Source organism: Diplotaxodon limnothrissa, linkage group LG20 (genome assembly GCF_057381915.1).
Source record: "Diplotaxodon limnothrissa isolate DT_005_m linkage group LG20, D_limnothrissa_male_GT1.1, whole genome shotgun sequence".
Lineage (NCBI taxonomy): Eukaryota > Metazoa > Chordata > Actinopteri > Cichliformes > Cichlidae > Diplotaxodon > Diplotaxodon limnothrissa.
Genome location: NC_140615.1, coordinates 36,715,768 through 36,738,574, shown reverse-complemented (window position 1 = coordinate 36,738,574; position 22,807 = coordinate 36,715,768). Strand labels below are relative to the sequence as shown.

At 38.7% G+C, this 22,807-nt stretch overlaps 1 protein-coding gene across 1 annotated transcript; it reads right to left on the bottom strand.

Moving 5' to 3' along the window:
- Nucleotides 1–6,632: 6,632 nt before the first annotated feature.
- Nucleotides 6,633–8,501, bottom strand: LOC146611412 (uncharacterized). Its single transcript, XM_085345609.1, has 3 exons — nt 8,076–8,501; nt 7,567–7,938; nt 6,633–6,776 (listed from the first exon to the last, which is right to left on the bottom strand). The coding sequence occupies exons 1-3, from the start codon at nt 8,499–8,501 to the stop codon at nt 6,633–6,635; spliced, it is 942 nt and encodes a 313-aa protein (XP_085201735.1).
- Nucleotides 8,502–22,807: the final 14,306 nt, after the last annotated feature.

Below are 22,807 nucleotides of genomic sequence, written 5' to 3'. Positions count from 1 at the left end.
GGAGGGGAGTGGGGGTGTGTGGATGAGGGGGTGGGGGAGCTGCTAAAAGCTGTGAACTTCCTTTTGTGTTTCATCTTGATGCATTCTCAATCATCCAGGGAAATAAATCTCCAAAAGTCACCAACTTGGAGTGTTTCAGTTTGCCGTCTTAGGGAGAAATCAACACACATGGGTGTAGGTCCTTTGTTGCTGAGATTTATTGATAAAAACAGTACAAAAAACCAACCATTTGTACACATATTTACAAATAATAATAAAAAGTGAGTGAGTACATTTCAACATTATACCAGTGGTCTGATTGATGCCACAATGGAGCAAATCGAGCAAAGACTGATAAGTTCGCTGCAATTTCCAGTGTGTGGGGATCATTGGTCACCAACTGCATCACGTGCTACAACCCTGGTCTACATATCACCGTTGATGAACAGCTTTTCCCATCAAAGACTCGGTGCTGTTTCCTGCAGTATATTGCAAGTAAACCTGACAAGTTTGGGATCAAGTTTTGGGTGGCTTGCGACCTAAAATCCAAGTACATTTGCAATGTCTTCCCATATCTTGGCAAGGACCCCAATCGTCCCACTGGGGAGAGACTTTCTGAAAATGTAGTAATGAGGCTGATGGAACCATTCCTAGACAAGGGCAGAAATGTTACCACGGACAATTTTTTCACATCGCTTTCACTTGCGCAAAAACTTCTTAGACTGAAAACCACCATCCTCGGCACAGTCAACAAGATTCGCAGGGAAATTCCTCAATCCACTAGTGGATTGGCTAGTCATTCATATGTAAATGTGGTGGAGCTTGCAAGAGAGTTGGCTCACTCTCATGTAGCTGAGAAGAAGGCAAGAAAAGAACAGTTGCTTCGGACACAACCCTCCACACCTAGTCCTGGAAAAAGAGCCATGTGTCAGGTCAAACACAAATGCAAGAACAATCATGCCACTGTGCGATGTGTTCACTGCTACAGATACACATGTGGTAAATGCAGACTACAGGTACCATGGCAGTGCCAGGATTGTGAGTGATTGCTGAAAATGTTGAAATGTACTCACTCACTTTTTATTATTATTTGTAAATATGTGTACAAATGGTTGGTTTTTTGTACTGTTTTTATCAATAAATCTCAGCAACAAAGGACCTACACCCATGTGTGTTGATTTCTCCCTAAGATGGCAAACTGAAACACTCCAAGTTGGTGACTTTTGGAGATTTATTTCCCTGGATGATTGAGAATGCATCAAGATGAAACACAAAAGGAAGTTCACAGCTTTTAGCAGCTCCCCCACCCCCTCATCCACACACCCCCACTCCCCTCCCTCCAGAATTCCCAGCTAACAACCTAATTTACATATGAATGACTAGCCAATTTAGCTTCCACTTGGCTACCAGCCATTTGGCTGGTGGTGGGTTTTAAAGGTGGAAAGGTAGAAGCCTGGGACTCCTATTAAAACATCATATATGCAGCACACATTGAACAGCACTGACTGAATATTATTGAAAAAGACGACTTTCATGTGTCTGATTTGGTGGTTTGAATTTATTTATTTATCTGCATATTCATTTTTAACCACTTTCTTCCTGTGGCAGTTGATAGCGTAGAGTAGCGGTCGTGAGAGTTGAGGCTCGGGTGTGAAATTTATGGTTTTCAGAGTTTTTATCGTGAAATGTTTGTCTTGGCTTAAAGGCCCTAAAGGAAAATATTGGCTGACATTAAACTGGTCCATGGTGCAAAAAAGGTTGGACACCGCTGGGGTTGAGTTCTAGATAAGGTATCAATATAGAATTATTTCAACTTGAAAACCAGAAATGGTCACATGTCAAAAGTTGGAAGGCGCAATGAACAAATAATTGTTTTTATTTTCATTAAGTTAATAATCCACATCTGTACGTATGACGAAGTTAAATGTCACAGACAGGAGAGGATCAAAACTATTAAATCAAGTTTTAAAAAGAGACTTTTTCATTTGATTACATTGTATATGATGGATTATGCAGAAAAAGTAGAATTGGGCTGAAAGAGCTATTGCTTTATAACGTATTCAGGTTGTGTATCATCTTTTTAAAAAGTAACTAAGTAACTAATTAGTTTTGAAAATAAGTAATCAGTAAAGTAACAGGATTACTTTTTTGGAGAAGTAATCAGTAATTAGCCCATGTCTGTGTGGTAACAAATGGGTTTTTCAACAGCGACAATGCTACAGAACACAATGCCTGGAGGACAAGGGACTTCTTCCAGGAGAATAACATCACTCTCTTGGACCATCCTGTATGTTCCCCTGATCTAAATCCGCTTGAGAACCTTTGGGGATGGATGGTGAAGGACTTTTACAAAAATGGACGGCAGTTCCTGACAGTAGATGCTCTTTGTGTTGCTGTCTTCACCACTTGGAGAAATGTTTCCACTCACCTAATAAAAACGCTTGCATTAAGTCATCAACAAAAACAGTGGAGCTACTCATCACTGAGTTCATGTTTGGAACTCTGAGTTCTGTTTTTGGGGGGTTTTATGGGTTTTCATGGAGGTGTTGCCCTAAATTTTTGATCAGCTGTAAAACAGCCTGTTTCAGTTTATTATCATGCTAAAAAAATGTTTTGTCTCACTCCCATTTCTTCATGTTGCTTGTTGAAGGTCTGTTTCGAATGTTCTTAAGATCAAACCATACAAATTATGATTTTTTTTGTGCCATTTTTCAACTGGTCTTAAACTTTTGCTTGAGACTATATGTCTCTTTCTCTCTACTATGTTAGGGCAGGGATAGCTCAGTAGGTAGAGTGGTCGCCCCATGATCGGAAGGTCAGGGGTTTGAATCAACTGAACAGCTACCCTGAGGTACCCTTGAGCAAGGTACCGTCCCTACACACTGCTCCCCAGGCGCCTGCTTAGTGGCTGCCCATTGTTTCACTGAGTGAATGAAATGCAGAGAAAAACAAGTAGTAGACTTTCTTCTTACTGTGCAGTAAGAAAAAAAAAACCAGCTAGAAAACACTAAATACTATTTTAACACTATCACATAAAAACAGGTAAGAGGTAAGAGTCTTCTGATTGGATTGGAGATCGAGGTTCAACAATGTTAGGTGCCCAAAAAATTAGCTGAGGTGAATACTTGAATATACAGAACCACATTGTTTTATTTTGTATTCCTGATGTACAGTGATTAAGATAGCTTGAAATCATGTATGGCAACCACAGAGTCTACGCCTGTTCCTCACTGAGAATCTTTAGGATGTGCTTGAGAACACTTCATGTGGTGGTCCAGTTTTCCCATCATCAGGATAAGATCTCTGTGAAAAATGACACAGCACAAGCTTCAATACAGTGTCACAGGGAAAATGTGCTGCTATTAAAGCATAAGGTAGTCCACAAAATATCACAGGGTATTTGTTTTGTTTTTTACAGAGCACTTTATTTTGATGAATGTTATTTACTTACACCACTCCATTTGCAAGTGTATTAATGTAAAAGCTGAATTATCAATAGGCTACATAAAAAAATAAAGCATAATACAAACATGGAAACATTTCTTTAGATTTATCATTCCAAACAGCAAAAACACAGAATGGACACTTTACATAGTCTGACAAAAATTGCATACAGAGAGACTGGATGTCGTGCAGACTTGTAAACGTCTCAGTGGGACTCCAGAGGAGCTGGGGGAGGTGCAGGAAGTTACAAAGGAAAATGAGGTCGGGCTGTCTCTGATCAGACTGCTGCACCCAACACCTGAACCGAGGTAAGCATCAGAAAGCAGACTGCTGGATGGGCAGGATTTGTCAGTGGTCATTTGTATTGATTTTGTAGCTGCACCTCTTCATCTTCTTTCAGAAGTTTTCATCAAATAATGGTTCGGTGTCTCTGATGTCTATCGGACAAAAAAACATTTTTGTCAGAAAACACAGAAGTGTCTCTGTAAAGAACAAAGTTATTTCAGTCACTCTAGACTGAAACCTGAACTCTTGTGTTAACTGAATGACATTAAACTAGACTTGAAAAATGAAAACAATTAAAATAAATAAATAAAAAACAAGTGTTAGTGTTTACTGAGACAAAGTTGTACTTATAGCTTGTTTTTACTTCTGTGCTCTATTCCAGGCACTGCGTGCAACAAAATCACAGTTCTGACTCACTGTGAGGAATTGAACATGTGTCAGTGTGGATGGTGATAGTCTTTGAAAAACTAAACAAACTAGAAAGGATTAAAAGAGTCGTTTTACGGACACTGTGAGCAGATCCAAAATCTAATCTGGATAGGAAGAGCTGGGAAAAGACCAGAATCAGAATTGGATCTTGGTCTGAATTAATGACTCTTGTTCATATTGTGCAATTGGACTCTGATCCGTATGTGGTTTTCTGATCAGTTATAAAGCCTCCAAGTGACCATTTTCAGCGAAAGATATATTGAGCGCCAAAGTTTCAAAAACTGACCCATTAAAAATTTTGTTTAACATTATTTAAATGATCGAATCGCATTCTGTGAACAAGTTCCTACTTGTAATGTTCAGACCACACGCAGTCTGGATTTTAAAATTCCCTTTAGACTACATTTAATCCCATTTTAGAATTTCAAAAGTAATTTAAGCCTCATTTTCACTCAGAAATGTCACATAGACATATATACAGAAAAAGAATAGAAAAGCCCAGTATAGATATATATACACTAGGTTATTATTTGGTGGTTCTGCTCTGCAACTCCAAACACAAATAACTCCCATGTAACAATCTAACAATAACTAAATTAGAATCCAGTAATTAAAAGCCAACTGAGATCATTAAACAGGGATCAAAGGGGGGGTTGGCGAGGCAGACAAAGTATTTCCCACCACTGTTTACAAACTACTTTGCAATGAGCAAGTTTCCTGCACTAAGTATTAAATAATATCAGTAACAATTAAAAATAGTAGCTATGGTGATTTTTTTATGATACAGAAGTGAGGACATTGTTTAATGACTGTAATGGTTTTATAATAATTCCCAACTGTTCCAGAATGTTCTTTCCATTTAAACTTTTAATAAAACTATATTTTAATGAATATGGCTGTTGTCATTTCTCAAGAAAAAAAGTGTTTTAAAATCCCCCAAAATTCCCTCTCACTGCTCTCTGAAAGATTAATTAAGACACTGTAGCCTGTTCAACAATCAAAAACACTAGTGGTTAAATTAAACTCTAACAGTTAAAATTTATAACACTAAAATAAGTTCATCCTTCATTAATTCAAATGGGACGATACATATGCTAGTTGCAGTGGCGGTCCTAGCCTGTTTGGCGCCCCGGGCGAACACTCCCTCTGGCCTGTATTGCCTGCATCTTTTGCTCGTTTCTCTTCGCTTCTTTTCTATTATTTCTAAACTGAGCACCTGATGGCTTTCAACGTTTCTTGTCCATCTTCCATTGGTTTTAATTTTGCCCTCCAGTATGAACACAAATCCACCAACTCGAGGATCACCACAACATGACCTAACAGACCTACACCTTAGTTCACAGATTCACTTTGTCTAAGGTTTATTTCTGGGATTTCACACAACCCAGGATTCAGATCATGAATACATAATGGGCTTGGATTCACATCATTATGAATGAAATGTGCTCTATTTGGAAGCAGCCCCTCCCCTTTCGACGGGTTGTGTGTGCGACTTTAAATCATCAAACTATAAATTGTTATTGATCCCTTTACCCCGAGTCCTAAAGTGTATATTTATTTTCTTACTCTTCTTATATTTATTGTTTACTTAACTGGAGCCTCGTCGTCTCGTCTCTCTATATATATTGGACTGTATGGTAAATGGCCTCTATTTGTATAGCGCTTTACACATCTAGTCATCCACACATTGGTGATGGCAGCTACATTGTAGCCACAGCTGCCTTGGGCGAGGCTGTCGGACACTGGCGCCACCGGGTCCTCTGACCACCACCAGTAGGCAACGGGTGAAGTGTCTTGCCCAAGGACACAACGATCGAGACTGCTGGGGCTCGAACCGGCAACCTTCCGATTACAAGGCGACCTCCCAACTCTTGAGCCACGATCGTGTGGCTCACCTATGTAGCGGAGATGACAAAGTTTACTTTGACTTCAGCAGCAAGCCGGCGCATCGAGGGCTCTCGCGCTCACTTTTCATGTTTCGAAAAAACATCGGTGCAAATTATAAGTCTGTATCATGATGTCTGGTGTTTTCGTGTTTGTTGTTTTGTTTTTATTTTGTTTTATTTTGCGAGTTGGTTATTAGATGCCGCCCCGCCCTCTCCTCCCTGTTACTTTTATAGTTTAGAAATTTACTGTCTGCTGTGTCATCTATGGAACGCCAGGACAGCCATAATGTATTAATGAAATACACCATTAAATAATTATTTGAATGTGGCAATAATTAATTAAAATGTGAAATAAATAAATAATTAGTTAAATGTGTCAATAATTACTTAATTAAATGTGTTAATTTTTTTTATTATTTCAAATTTTAATTAATTATTGCCACATTTAATTAATTATTTAATGGTGTATTTAATTAATTCATTATAGCAGTCCTTGCGTTCCATAGTCATTATGATAGTTTTGTAAATGTAAAACCAGCAAAAAGGTTTTAGTGAAAACAAGTACAGCAGAGACCTTGGGGGGCAAATGTGCAGATCACCGTCTTCACATCAGTGAAGAAACATAATGAAGTGTCTGATTTTCAGTATTTTCACAGTAAAAGGGAAGTTGAGTGATGTCAAGAGCTGTAAGATGAAATAAGGATTGTGGGTTAATTTACCTTGTGACAATGCTTGGAGTTCATACTTTTGTGCCTGCAAAATAATTTTATGAATGAATAAAAAATGTATTTCTCACTGAAAAAAGAAATGACAGAATCTCTGTGCACTAATTATTGGCTCTTCATTGTGTTTCTGCACAGTGTTAGTGTTCAGCAGATTCCTAATATGGATCCTATTTGCAAACTACACAGCAAAATCTCCAGTGTTAAATTAACACTGGAGAGTGTCTATATGGGTCCACACCTCTGAGTGTTAAATACAACACTGGTGAGTGTTAAATTAACACTTTTGACAGTGTTATATGTTCAAAAGTAACCTAGTCAGTTTTGAAGATTAACAATGGCTAACACTGAGCAGTGCTGATTTTCTAACACTGGAATAATGTTATTTTCCAGTGTTAGCCAGAGGTGTGGACCCATATAGACACTCTCCAGTGTTAATTTAACACTGGAGATTTTGCTGTGTAGGAGGAAACACAAGTGTAAACTAATGTATTTTTCAATTTCTAGTTAACTTGCACCAAAATTACAAGTTCAACTTATTCATGGTCAGCTGAATCCAAACAAAAACTAGTTCCATCATTTTAGACCAGACTTGTCAAACTCTAGGCCCAATAACGGCAACATAATTTAATATGTCAATATTTCAGTTTGCATTTCTGTTTAAAACAGGGTTACCTTTGGTCTGTTCAATAATGTTCATCCTGTTTGGTCCAACACCTAAAGTATATTTTGAGTTCTGGCTCCTTCAGTGATTGAGTCTGACATCCCTGACTGAGTCTGGCAGCTGTAACATCTGGTACGTAAATAACACATCACTTTACCTGCTGATGTGCTGCTGCTTGATGATGCTGCCCCCCTCTGCTGGAGCTCCCCTCACTGATCCAGTTGATCTGCTGGTTGGTTGCTTCTGGTTTTTGATGTTTTGCTTTATTGATCATTTGTTGAGCAACATTTAAACAGCCGTCCCAGTCTTTCCTTTTTATGTTGCTCATGATTTCTTTAGTCAGAGTTTCATTTGCTTCTTTCCTCAAAAGCTCCTCCAGAACTTTTTTCTCTTCTTCCAAAATCAGTTTGTAGTAAAAAGTTTTCTTGTTGCACCAACTGAATTTTTTTATAAACCATTTTCTCCACCCACTCCAAGTCATGAAGAAAGCGACAACAGTCATGCTGAGGAGCAGAGAGTAAGCAGCAAGCTGAAAAAGAAGCAAAAAACATGCAAAACATAACAGCATTAATGTGTCTGTGTATTTATTATACTTTCATAAATTAAAAAAACAGAACAATAACATTACATGTGCACTGTGTATGAAAAATAACAAAACATCCTCACCTTTGACCTCATTTTCAGCTCAGTCATTTGAGCTGTTTCATTAGTTGTAGCTGTGTTGGGCCAAGATTTACAGAACAGCTTCCTCTTTTTTTCATCAGTGGTACAGCAACTATACCAGTCTGTGAAAAGCAACACAGCTACAATCCACAGCAGACTGATTAGAAATGCTCTGATAACGCGCTTGAGTACAAGGCATAAAAGTGTGGATGGATGCTCCGCTGTGCTCCGAAATGTCCGGTCTATCAGGAGCACCAGGAAAAATACAAAAAAAACAGGCACGACCACCATTTCATTGCAATCAAAAGTGTGGCCTGAGCAAGCGCACATCTTTTCCCGCAGATAGTAAAATGCAAACAAAATCCCGATCCCTGTGCCAGTGGTGCCGATTTTTCCACTACGGACATATTGCAGGAGTTTATTCAACATCTTGAGCAGTTCGGTGCCTGCTGAGGCTGCAGCTTCTGACCTGTAAAATTACAGACACAAGACAAAAAGAAATATTTCCTGCTTTTCACACCAAGTATCACAGTCTCTTTGAAATTCAAATATCTCAGTCCTATAGCAGCTGTGAAGTGAGCAAGTCCTCCAGTCAAAGTGAAGATATGAGCTCTCTGCTCCCACCCTCACATAAGAACCACGAGTGCTGCTCCTACAGGTGGCAGGATGCAAACGCAACGTGACGTCATGAGAAGGAGTTTAAACAGCACTCTGTTCAAAACGTTTCCAAAGTCGTGTCAACAAATTTCATGTTTCCCAAACACTTTATACTATGATGAGGTTGTGTGGCACGACAGGTTTTTTGATGAATGACTTGGAATGATGAATTCTATTCACAGTTTGAAGCGTAGAGTGTTACAGATACAAAGTGAATTTATGTTATTTATGTCATGAGATGTTAAAACGTGTGGTTAACACAATTTAGTCACCACAGCCTGTGGAGTCTACTGTAAAGAGATGGAAATGGCTCAACCAACTTTTTTATTCAGTGTTGAACAAAAAATGTCAAGCAAACATGAACAAGAGAGGTGAAGAAGAAAAAGAATGCAAGCAGGGTGGAGTGGGTGGAGATGACTGCCAGGGGTGATTTGTGGCAGAACAAGTGAAAGTTTACAAGATGGCAGTGAGACCAGCTGTGATGTATGGTTTGGAGATGGTGTTACAGAGAAAAAGGCAGATCTGCAGGAGGCAGATTAATGCTACTGTACTAAATTTAATACAGTCAGTCACGTTTGTAGGTGCTGTTTGATTTGGCATCATCTCACACCGGATACCCTTTCTGGGGCAACCACAACAGCACAAGAAGACAAATGTTTCCTGTGTTTCATGCAAATTATCATATTTTCTGTTAGCAGTGGTGCCCAGTCAATGGTTTTTGTTACAGCAAATGTTTGTAGGTCTGGTGAACCCATTGTGGCTTTGGTTTGTAAATCAATGTATTCTAAAAAATGCATGTAAAAATGTATAGAATAACTGAGACAAAGATCTCTAGTGTTTTGTGAACTTCTAAAATCATACTTCAAATTATGCTTGTGGTTTAATGTCCTTGAGACTTTGTGACTTCTGAAAAAAAGATATGAGAATGGGAGCACATGTTGTCCTAAAAATCTGTACTGTAAATAGCTTAGAGCACTGATGGTGCCGAGAGATACAACATGTGCAAAATGAATGTCAGATCTAGCGGTTTCATAGGCACACACAAACTCTGATACAGTCAGACATGCAGGATTTTGAACTGAGCACTGATGATAAGCTGGATGGTCTCTCTACTCTTTAGTCCAGAGCACGTGGCATCCATCTTTTCCAAAATGAATTTCACATCACAATTCATCTTTCCACAGAAAAGTTTTCAACTTTGCATCTGTTCATTACCTGACATTCTTTCTTTACTCTCATATTATTCTAGATTGTTTCCTCTAAATACCAGTCCATTTGTTACCATGTTCACACCATGTTACTTTATCTAGTCAAAACTCTGTTTTCATAAAACCTTTCTGATTCCTTTTCATGCGATGTGCCTTCATCTCTGTCACTGCATATATCTAGACCACTTCCTTTCTTTACATTGTTTAGTAGTTTCATTGTGTAACTTCAGAGTGCAATCTGCAAATAATTTATTACTCCATCCATCAATTCTCTACAGTTTATCCTTTTCAGGGTCCCTGGGGGGCTGGAAACTATGTCAGCTGTCTTAAGGTGAGAGACAGGGTACACCCTGGACAGGTCGCCAGTCTGTCGCAGTGCTAACACATATCATTCGCACTCACATTCACTCCTAACTAAGTGCATGTCTTTGGATGGTGGAAGGAAGTCGGGAGAATCCACACAAACACAAGGAGAACATGCAAACCCCACACAGAAAGACCCCCGCCTGATGGTGGAATTGAACTCAGGACCTTCTTGCTGTGAGGCAACAGTGACGACCACTGTGCTTTATTGCTCAATAAATTAAAGGAAGTTCAATTATGTTCAGGTCTTTCAGATGATTTTTATTGGACTAACATTCATATGAATTCTTTTATTCTTTTATTTCATTAAAAAATGACTTTTGTTGCTGGTTTGGTTAAATTTCATTTCTAAGGCTGGCACACAGCAGCTGGCTTAAAACAGATTTCACAGATACCATCTTGAGCCAACCACACACAGGAAGAGGGTTATGTTTCCTGTTTTTGTACCACGTGTGACAGGCACTATTAGCCCTTGTGTTGTGTTCATGGCTTTTGTTACTGAGGCACTGCATTTTTGGTTTTTAAATCAATCCAGCCATAAATATATATGCAAAATTACACAAAAATAACTGATACAAATGCCGCAGAGGAATAACCAATCACATGGAACATACCAAAGATTGTAGCCTGGTGCAGGGAACGCTTCCTGCAAGTTGCCCTGCACTGTGTTTAATTTCTTCTATGGTTAGGGCTGATTTACACTTTTACCTGATGAGCTGCTGTGATGTATTTTATTGTGTTTTACTGGTGTATTTTCATTTAGTAACTTGTAGGCGTCATAATTTGTTATTATAGTCAGAAAATGAATGTTTATTTCTTATAAACAGTATAACAGTATTCTGTTTGTTTGCAGGCAGAGAACTGACTGCTGTATGTTCTATGATAGTTTCAGCTTTCATTGGTTTGTTTTGCAAATTAATTGTTGAGATTCACATAGTAGTAGTTTTTCCTTTTTTGTTTCTAGTGCTGTGGTGGCTGCTACTGGCCACAGGCTTTATTGGTAAACTGGGAGTTCACTAACTTTTTGCTGTGACATGATCTGTTTGTATGTTTCTTTAATTTTGTGTTTAGGATTGTTTTTATAGTTTGATCACTAATACAGTACTCTCAGTTTCCCAGCAGTGGTTACCTGGCTCCCAGCAGCAGAACTACAGCGGTCTTCTCATCCTCTAACAGTCTTTATGCATGCTCTGTCTCTAAACTTAACAGTAGTGCTACAAGGGAGTCCTTTATGTGAGCCAGTTTGAGTCAAAATGGGTACAGCAGAGACCTCCAGTGGCAACTGTGCAAACAGCATCTTCATGTCAGTATAGACACTTGTGGATAGGGATGGGTATTGATAAGATTTTAAATGTGAGATGTAAGCACCACAGATTTATTCAATTATTTGTGTCATGACGCTTTTCTTTCTTTTTCTTTTTTAACTGAACCTAGGAAGTAAACCCAGACGGCTTTAGGCAGATTTATGGAGTTTATTTACAACAAGCGATGTAAATATGAGTGAGCCGGGTGGCCAGGAACAAAAGAGAGCGCCGGACGTCCGAGCAGGTTTGATGTCCAAAGACAGACGATGATCATGGTACTTGCAAGAGGGCGGGCAGAGTCTACAGGTGAAAGGAAAGTTTGTGGTGCTGGATGAAGGGCTGGACTTGACCGGTGACTGGAAACTCCTCCACAGGTAAGAATTTTCTGGCTACAAAGCTCCCCAGAGTGGAGGTAACGATCAAGCAGAGATCCATCACCATAGCGGGATCATAGCAGCCTCTGAATGAGACCTGCCCAAAGGCAGAGCCTGAAATGATCCCTCCCAGAGCCACCCAGAGGGAGAGGAGGGAAAGAACCGGCCAGCCTGGCCCAAACATGAAAATGTAGTTATTTAACTTTTTGTTTTATTTTGTTACTAGTTTTCACCTTTGTACTTTATTAGGTGGAGACTTCCCTTCATAAAAGACATGGACAAAGATCTGTCTACTTCCTGGAGAGGGCTCTTCACATAATTCTGAAGAAAAGACCTTGTGATTGTCTTCAGGGTCATTCTTCCAGGACTCCTTTATCGTGCCGAGCACACCACAGTGTTCTTTTCTCTGATTAGTCATCTCTCTGATGGTTTCTGTTCACTTCACAGTCTAAGGATGACCTCGCCACTGCTCTGCGCTCTTCTGTGGACGTTCTGGGTTTGACACAACTGGACGACTGTCTATGAAAAATGATGAATGGACTGTTACTTATATAGCATCTTCCTACTCAGCTGAGCACCCAAAGCGCTTCTCATTCACCCAATCTCACACACACACACACACACACACACACACACACTCAGACTGGATGCTTCAGGGGTTCAATATCTCGCCCAAAGATACAAACTTCAGGGATCAACCCCCGACTTTCCACTTGGTAGACGACTCGCTCCACTTGAGCCACAGCCGCCCTCCTAAAAGCAGACACACATTTAAACCCCTCATTGATTAATGGTTATTATAATGACATATAATCAAGTTAAGCATCAAAACAGTAAAAACAATAATTTTTCTATCAGACACTAAAATCAACCATCTAAAGTCAGCTATCAGAAGCTAATAGAAGCTAACTCCAGCTGAGGCTACGCGATCTGTGTCATTCAGGGCGTCGTGAGGATGATTTAGGGCAAATAAAACTGAAATAAAAGCAGCAGAAATGAGTGAAGTCGGAGAGAGTTGGATGTGGTCTGTTAGCAGCAGACTCAGTGTTTCCACACCGAGCATGCTGAGCCTAAAACAACGAGAGGGGGGACTCGGGCTGGTCCGGGTTCAGGTTTAGGCTGGGGTTACTTCTGGGTCTGCAGCACAGGGTTGGCCCTGTAATCAGCTGACAGCTCTGGTTTCGCCTTCGATCTCTCTGTAATTTTCTTAATTGAAGCCACTTGAGGGGTCGAGCGCTCAGTTCATCCTCCTTTTTTTCCCTTCTATGTTGCCTGCATCCTGCTTCCTCTGTCCTTTCCTTTATTTGGTCTCCTATTTGGTTTCCTTTCAATATTTCTTTCTCTTTATTTTTCTTCTGTCCCCTGACTTGGTTTCATTTTCTTTCTTTTCCTATTATTTTGATTCTTAAGTGCATTCCTTTCCTATCATTCACTTTCTCCTTTCTATGTTTCTTCAGTCTTGCTTTGTTTACTTTTCTGCTCTTCCTTTCCTTTCCTTTTCTTTCCTTTCCTTTCCTTTCCATAGTAACTCGGGTGAGAAAGAGGAGGAGAGTATAAGGGTCAAAATAAAGTGATGATAAATGTTTTTGTTTTGTCGTTTTTGTTTGTTTTCCAATTTACTTGTGTTGTGGGAACTCTCCTCCATTACAGGGACTCAGCCCCGCTGTGTAAATTAGATTTATGCATGTAAACACAGTTTTTGGTTAGAATAAATCTTTGGAAAAAGAATCAAAGTTAACATAATGTCCTCTCAAGTCTATCAGCCATGTTGTGAGGGCAAAATCCAGATTACACATCGCATTGTGGGGACTTGATTTCCTTTAAGAAAATAAACAAAGTTATTTATTCATTTTTGGTGTGAAGACTGAAGGAGTAAGTCGTCAGGAAATGAATGGAAAACGGCGTAAAGTCCTCTGAAGTGATGGAAAACACGTGTTTGTGTGTGTGTGTGTGTGTGTGTGTGTGTGTGTGTGTGTGTGTGTGTAGCTGTTAGTTTAATCCTGAGTGGAGTTTACGAGGTTGAAGCCGCAGAGCAGAACAAATTCTCTGTGTCTCTGTCTTTATTTATTTTTACTTCTCTTGAGGTTTGCCTGATATCCAACACATCTGCTTGTTTGTTTGTGCGTGTGTGTGTGTGTGTGTGTGTGTGTGTGTGTGTGTGTGTGTGTGTGTGTAATCCAGAACCCAAACACACTTAGAACAGGGAGCACAGTTTGCAGCTCTAAGCTTGACGTGCGCCCTGCCCTCGTAGATTTGTTTCTGGCGGCGTCTGTTTTCAGTTTAGGAGCTGTAAAAACCTCTGACTCTGACCTGCCCATGAGCAAACAGCAGAATGACACAGTTAGAGACGAGCTCGTGAGCAACCAGTGAATCATTCACCAGCTACTTTCCCTCAGGCACTGGTGGAGGCCAAAAACTGAGCTAAAACATCAGGACTCCTTTACTAGGACTCATCAGCCTAACCAGATCATCCATTGCCCATAAGCACTGCAGTAGCATTACATGTTTGTTAAATCAATCAATCAATCAATACACGAGTAGGGATGGATATTGATACGATTTTTACGATTCTGATTCCATTTTCGATTCTGTTTTCGATTCTTATTTTTAAAAAAGGAGAACACTAAGGTCGATTAGCTCAGAACTTTGTTTTATATCTTCTCTTTGAACAAGATAGAAATTTAGGAGTAACATGGCCTTACAAACCCAACAGTGAGATCTTTAGAGATCCAGCCTACGGCTCTTCAATGGGGTGTCACAGGGTCCCCAGGAAAAAAATTGTAAATGTAAAATAATAAAATAAAATATTCTTCTGTAGCAATAACAAAGTATAACATAAATTATTCTGTAGCAATTACACAAGAATATCCAGTAATGTCCTTGCCTACAATTAAACACTTACTGAAAATCGGGGGCATCTGCTGCGGCAAATGGGTGCAAGCCTTTGACCACAAACTGAGTCACTGCTCGGTGACATTCGTCTATCCTGGCCTGAAAGGAGACGCTACCGGTAGACTGCAGCGAGAACTGCCAGACTCTGTCTCTCTCATCATGGTCACCTAAATGCACAGTGATGGCAGGTTTTGTAATAATATGCACTGTTAGTTGATTATTTACCTGCTGCATTAACAGGAGAGGACGTGCAAACTTTGCCGCTGCTGCTGGGTTGAGATTCACAAGTCCGGAGCGGAATTAAAAACACGACATTCATTTAAGGTCATCGTGTGTTTTGTGAGCAAATGCTTTTGCATATTCGTAGTGTTTCCTCCCTTAAATGAAATATCTACTTTACAAGTATTGCAAGTTGCCCTGTTGTCATCCGTTCTCGTAAAGTATAACCAAACTTTTGAGCGTTTGAGCCGCTTAGTCGCCGTGTTTCCTGCCAGGTAAACGACGTACCGCAACGTGGTGACGTCATTCGGGGCGACTGGAATCGATAAGGGAATCGTTTGCAAAAATGGCAAACAACTCCAAGGAATTGAAACAGTGGGAACCGGTTCTCAACAAGAACCGGGTTTCGATACCCATCCCTACTAGTGATGCGTGAATCATGAACGAATCGTTCAATACTCGAGAATCACTTTACTGACTCATGAATCATGATTCACAAGCCCAACTGACTCACTGACTCATCCCTGTTGCTGTTAGCAGCAATATATCTAGCTTATAATTAAAATTGTGGAGAAAAACACAACATCCAGTATCGTAACAAAAAAATTTCTGCTCTGAACTGGAAGAAAAAACCCTGAGTAGAAGCTCACATCAAGAAAATAGCTCCTCTGTTCACAGTAGCATCGCTCTGCTAACATGCTAACAGCACATTTGAGCTACTCACCCCCTCCCTCCTGTGCTGAATCATAGAGCGAACGAATCACTCACTCACTCACCCCCTCCCTCCTGGCTCACAGCTTCTTCTTGATTGGCAACCAATGTTAAGGAGCATTACCACCCCCTGGCTCACAGCTCAGTGGACATTTAGATGAGAAAATATATATTTAACACATTTAAGGAAAATACTAATAAAAATAAAATAAAAATAAATAAATGTTTATTAAGCAATTTTGATAGGAAATTGCTTAATTTTAGAAATGTTTTTGCTCTTTTTTGCTCTATAAAATAGTTGATTTCTTTTAGAATCATTCATCTTAGCAGTAGGATTTACATGAAAAGAGAAACAAATTAAGTTTGAGTGAAAATGTACATTTTTTGCACTCTCTGGTCAACTGACTCAGTGAATCAAATGACTCAAAAAATCCGATTCACTTTGGTGAGTGACTCATTAACACTCGATTCAGTAAAAAGAATCAAATTTACCATCACTAATCCCTAGTTGTGGATCTCTGTGTTTTTTGCTATTGTCACAGTAGTAAAGTCAGCTGAGCTCTGTAAGGTTAGATGTTGTAAGGTGAGATAAAATGTGTGATTATGTGGGTGTATTTACCTTGTGTCACTGACTGTAAGCACAAAATCTTGAACTATTTTTATACCATGAAGTTAAATTTAAGAGAGGAAAGAAACAATTACACTGTCTCTGTGTTTATGCTTTTGAGCCAGGCAAAGAGGCTCCCATCTGAGGATAATAAAAATCAAATTCCCTAAAAATAAATAATAAATAAATAAATAAAATAAATAACAACAAAAAAAAAAGAAATAAAATTGAGTATACATGTGGTTTCTGTGAACATTTGTGGTTTTTGAGCTTACTTGTAAAATTAAAATATTCATATACATGCATACATGCACCATGCAAACACACTTCAGTGACATGAGAAGGGTTTTAAACAGCACTCAGATGTTACGATCATTTGGACTGCTGTGCAAAAGCATTTCAAGCTTTCTTTTGGGCTCTAATCCACATCCACTTTATAGCATAAAGAGATGATGTGTCAGAACCAAAATGTTATTAACATCAAAGTGCTGTATAAGTTGGACATTATTAAATTGAAACACACCAATAAATAATTAACAATTACATTTATTAAGGTTTTATAATTGGATAAATTTAATTGACTATAGATTTCATTATTTATTTATTACATTTTTATGTACTTCAGGAATGTATTGACAGGTGTCTTTCTCCTGTTGATGAAACAGGAAGCTTAATGAAGCGTAATTATTTCAAACACAAGACACAAGACACTCCTGGCTATTCTTCTGACACATCATTAAATTTTAGTATCTTATTTTCTGAGAGGGCGAAACCTCAGTGAAACACAAGAAAACAAAACAGGCAAGGTCGAACAGACAAAGATCAACAGGTAGGTTTTCTATATCTATTTTAGTCTTTTTTGCAAGATTTTCCAACAGCTAGCCTTAGTGATAATGAGCAAGTCAATGTAAACACGTGAGAACAAAAATTAGCTTTAAAAACATCAAACTGACTCTAAACTACTTTTCATTTTAAGCGTTGATCCATGCTCGGTCATCCAGTTAAGGGACATTTCAGCGATTTCCATTTTAAGACTGCAAACCTGTATGCCTTTTCTCTTGTTTTATATATATTCCTCCTGTCTGTATGTATCATATGGAGAGCCCTCTTCACACACTAAGGTCAATTATGGAGTTCCACAGGGTTCAGTGCTAGGACCAATTCTGTTTACATTATACATGCTTCCCTTAGGCAGCATCATTAGAGGACATAGCATACATTTACACTGCTATGCAGATGACACCCAGCTCTATTTATCCATTAAGCCAGATGACACACACAGGAATGTTTACAGACATAAAGACCTGGATGGCCGCTAACTTTCTGCTTCTTAATTCAGATCAAACTGAGGTTATTGTACTCGGCCCTGAAAATCTTAGAAATATGATATCTAACCACACTGTAAAAATGTTTGTGAAATTAACAGTAAAATTGTGTAAAATCTTGAGATAAAAAATGTTTAAATAGAAAAACAAAAAAGCAATGTTTAATTTACATCAACATTTTGTAAATAATACATATATACCTGTAAAGTCCTGAACCAAATAAAAATGTTAATTTTACAGTAGGAATATGTTTTAAATATCAAATGTCCTTGTTGAATTTACAGTTTACTGTTTTATAAACACTGAAAAATTGTAATTTAAAAGACAACACATACAACTGAAACAGTAACAAAATAATGTTAAAATGACATAATTTGTTAATTTTCTTTTAAATTCAGAAAGTATCTGTATTACATTTTACAAATTCATTCAAACTCACAATGTTGGTCACATACAGACCACTTTCTAAGTGGGCCAGACCAGTACAATTTCTGTCAGTGTAAAGAAGTTATCAGAGATATCTTTATATGACAGTACAATTTCAACAGTACAGACAAACTGCTGTAGTAAATAAATGAAATCATTCAGCATAAGTCTTTAGTCTTGAACTGTAGTAAATAAATGTTAAAAAATGACCTAAAAGTTATGGCAGCCCACTGGCCAGACTGTCATGTAATTATAAAATAGAAAGGATTTGTTGATTCATAGAAAATGTCCTGTTTTTTTATAGACAGTGAAAAGACAGGAACTTTTCTTTCATTTAGTTGTTATTACTTTGCTGTAGTATGAATGGCTATGGGGGAGGTCTTTTTCAGTGGGAGAAAAATCCAAAACTTGTTAAAATCCAAATTTCCAAAGCTGGCCAGTGGGCCAGTCTATGCTGGGCTGATTATCTTTCAAATAGACAGCTGGTCATCTCCTCCATGTTAGTCGTTTCTTTAATTTTGCACCATGTTCAATCAATTTTAGCCAGATTTAGTAAAAGTTAAATTAATCATTTGCTCAAATATTTATTTTTTCTTAATTGCCCAAAGTGTGCTAGTATTTAAAACTACACGAGCTCTACCTTGGCAAATCACTGAGCGTGAGAGTTTGTTTCTGTTCTTTGATTGGACTACTTAAATTATTGCGGGAGTAGCAAGCTTGGCGGCTCGTGCCTTTACGCGCTCAGTCTGCGAGCAGAGTGGTGGAGATGTGTATACGTTGAGATATTCAGCTATTTTAGCACAAGCAAAAGTTTTGGTAAGCTAACATTGCATTTTCTGTTATCTTTAAATACATGAGAGTATGTTTTCCAGTAATAGTATTAATGGCGTCTGACCGAGCGATAGGCTAGTCCTATTTTTTCCATGCTGTTTTCAAGCAGTGCTTATTGAAAGGTCATAGGAGGTTAGTAACCTAAAACAAATGTGCTGTCGACAGCTACAATGATTTCGTGCTCTTTTTGCAACAAAACGCTGAAGACGTTGAGGGGTTATGTGCTGCATTGTAGAGTTCACAGGAATGACCCCCATCATTTTTTCAAATGCGTCGGTAGTGAATGCAGGTGTACATTTATGCTTACGCAGCCTTTAAAACCCGTTTCTATCGGGTTCACAATGTACCTGCACCCCCTATTGCTGGTAGCGCCATTTTTACAGACTTGAAATGTGCCACTACACTCTGTGAGCGCCAATTTCACACAGTGAAAGAACTTATATCCCACTTAACACAGCATATAGTGGAGGGGCGACCTGTGGCATGTCCAGTAACTGGTTGTAAAAGTATGTTCTCTGTGAAATCATCATTTACTGCTCATATGTCCAGAAAACATAGAGAATGTTCTGTTGAAAGCATAAGCGACATGTATAGGGGGACACTTCCTCAGTCTTCTGCTGGATTTGCAGGTGAAGATGCTCCACATAGCTTAAATGAGGCAACAACAAATGAAGGCACTGAACTGCCACAGAATTTCAGTGAGGCCTTCCTTAGGAATGTGTGTTTGTTTTACCTAAAACTGCAAGGACAGCTGCTCCTTCCAGCTTCAACAATACAGACAATTGTTGAAGAGATGCAAAACGTGCATGGGTTGGGCCAGCATTATGCTTTAGGTAAATTGCATTCACTTTTAAAAAATGACTTGTGCCTAACAGATGACACTATTGTTAAAATCTGTGATTGTATTAAGGAGTCAGATCTGTTTTCTACCTGTCATAAGGGCCATAATAGATATAGAAACCCTTTGGCAAACAACCCCACTATGGGGCTGGCTGTCACAAAGTGTCAGGGTGTCATTGATGGTTAATTACTTTTTATTACAATTAACTGCAGCAGCAAGTCAGGCTTACAGTTTTTGTATTTGGTAATGTTTTACACAGAAGACTCTTCTCACACAACTCCAACACCACAGGAAGACAAATGTTTCCTGTTTTTCATACCAACTATCACAGTGTCTGGTTACCCTTGTGATGTGTTTATGGGTGTTTTTTACGCTGCAAATCTTTCCAGGTCTGGCTGACTCATTGCATTTTTGGTTTTTAAATCAATCCAGCCACTAAATTGTATTTAAAAATACATGGATGCATGGAACAGAGCCATGTTTACCACTGCAGCATCCTCTGTTATTTTGTCAGCAGTGTGTAAACATCTGGGAACTAAGGACACCGGTTACTGGACCATTGGGAGAGGAGTATTGTCCCATTGTTTTCTGACTGTTTGCCATTTTGCCTCAGTCCATTTTATGAGGTTTTGCAAAGAAACAATGTTGGTGTTTCTGAATTAAGCTCACATAGAATAGAATCATCCTTCAATTGTCCTACAAGGGGAAAAATTTGTTGTAACAGCAGCAAAAAGACACATTTACAAACAGAACAGGAAACAGGACATGGAACAGAAGCACACACATTTTTTATATATTTACATCATGGACAATAGTTACCAAAACAGAACTGTACAGTTATTAAAATTAAGGTACAGATAAGTGGATAACCCAGGTTGTAGTGTGCAAACAGAGCAGGATACTGAAAGATGTTTCAATGGTAAGACTATTTAGAATAACTTGAAATATACAGATTGTGTATCGTACCAGACTTCCTTTCTGCAGGCTTAAACCTGCATTTTTAGATGTATTTAGTGCAGTGTGGCTGAAGTGTCTGAAGCTCATTGGCATCCAGTGTTGATTTTTGGCCTTATGTCTGTGCGCATTGATTTCTCCTGATTTTTAGAATCTTTTGAAAACATTTTGCACTGTAGAAAATGAATTAGACAAAACAATTTGTAGACAGGGTTTTTTGCAGATTGGTGAATCTGCTCATCTCTAACAATTTCTAAAGCCGGTTTAAAGAGACACGACTAGGTCTCTTTAAACCTAGTCGTGTTAAAAAAAACAACAGCATGTAGCTTCATACTTGATGTGTTTTGTTGAATACTGATTGGCTAATCAGTGACATATAAAGGTAAATGGCCTGCATTTGTATAGCGCTTTTCTAGTCCCTAAGGACCCCAAAGCGCTTCACACTACATTCAGTCATTCACCCATTCATGCACACATTCGTGATGGCAGCTACATTGTAGCCACAGCTGCCCTGGGGCGCACTGACAGAGGCGAGGCTGCCGGACACAGGAGCCACCGGGCCCTCTGACCACCACCAGTAGGCAAACACGAGGTTAGTATCTTGCCCAAAGATATTTGGCATGTTACCTGGGATCGAACCACCAACCTTCTGATTAGTGGCTGACCTGCTCTGCCACCTGAGCTACAGCCACCCCACTAAACATCAAAGATTTAAACCTACATCACCCATCATCAGTGCAGTGGCCATTTGTCACTGTTTCAACACTAGAAATACAAATGAAAAACTAATGACACCATTTAGCAAATTTAAGCCATTCCTGTTCTTAAAGCGCTGACTTCAAATCAAATCAAATCAAATCAAATCACTTTTATTGTCACCTCACATGTGCAGGCACACTGGCACAGCACATGCGAGTGAAATTCTTGTGTGCGAGCCCCACAAGCAACAGAGATATGCAAACACAACAACACAAACGAGCAAAATACAAGAATGGCTAATCTGAAACTAATAAATATATGTACAATATATAATAGTGTATGCATTTCTGGATGTGTATACTAAATATTGTCCTACGTGTGTGTGTGTGTGTGTGTGTGTGTGTGTGTGTGTGTGTATACACATTTTTACAAATTAAATAGTAAAAAAAAATAAATAAATAAAATATATAAAAATATACAGAGTTGAATATGTGCAAAACAAGTGGCATTTATATACAGTGTGTGGAGTGCATAGTGTTGAAGTTCCAGTAGTGAAGCTGAGGTGTCTATGACGTGTTCAGCAGTCTGATGGCCTGATGGAAAAAGCTGTCTCTCAGTCTGCTGGTTCGGGACCGGATGCTGCAGAACCTCCTTCCTGATGGAAGCAGTCTGAACAGTTTATGGCTGGGGTGACTGGAGTCCTTGATGATCCTCCCCGCTTTCCTCAGGCAGCGCTTCCTGTAGATGTCTTGGAGGGACATCTACAGCAGTGTTGAGCAAGTTATTTTGAAAAAGTAATTATTATAGTTACTAGTTACTTTTTCAAAAAAGGTAACTGAGTTACAAGATTCTAAAAGAAATTAAATACTTGAAAGTAACTATTGCGTTACTTTCAAAAAAAATATTTAACCCTCTGGGGTCCAGGATGTAATTGGCCATTTTTTTAAACTACTTTTGATGTTTCCTCTACATTTCACCTTTAAAAACTGTTTATTTGCCTTGTTTGGTATCATTCTGTTCAGCACAACCTCACGTGTCTGAAAGTACAATTATGTTTTCAATTTGACATACTGTATTAACACAATTGGTCTAAAATCAGACAAAAAACATTAAATCCGAGTAGAAATAGTTTTTTTTTACTGTAACAACCACAAACGTGTTTACTGAATCATATTTCATAACTTTAAATGCAAATATAAATTGTAAATTTTAAAATCATATGCACAAGTTTTGCAAACAACAAAGTTATTTGCATCCATTTACCTTTTACTGTGAATTTAACAAAGGACCCAAGATGCGGATATGCAGTGAAGTGAGAGAGCTT

Coding starts and splice junctions, on each gene's coding strand:
- LOC146611412 (XM_085345609.1), bottom strand. CDS start 8,501: ATGTTGAATAAACTCCTGCAATATGTCCGTAGTGGAAAAATCGGCACC. Junction 7,939..8,075: donor AGCTGAAAATGAGGTCAAAG/GTGAGGATGTTT, acceptor CTTCTTTTTCAG/CTTGCTGCTTACTCTCTGCT. Junction 6,777..7,566: donor AAGCAGCAGCACATCAGCAG/GTAAAGTGATGT, acceptor ATTATTTTGCAG/GCACAAAAGTATGAACTCCA.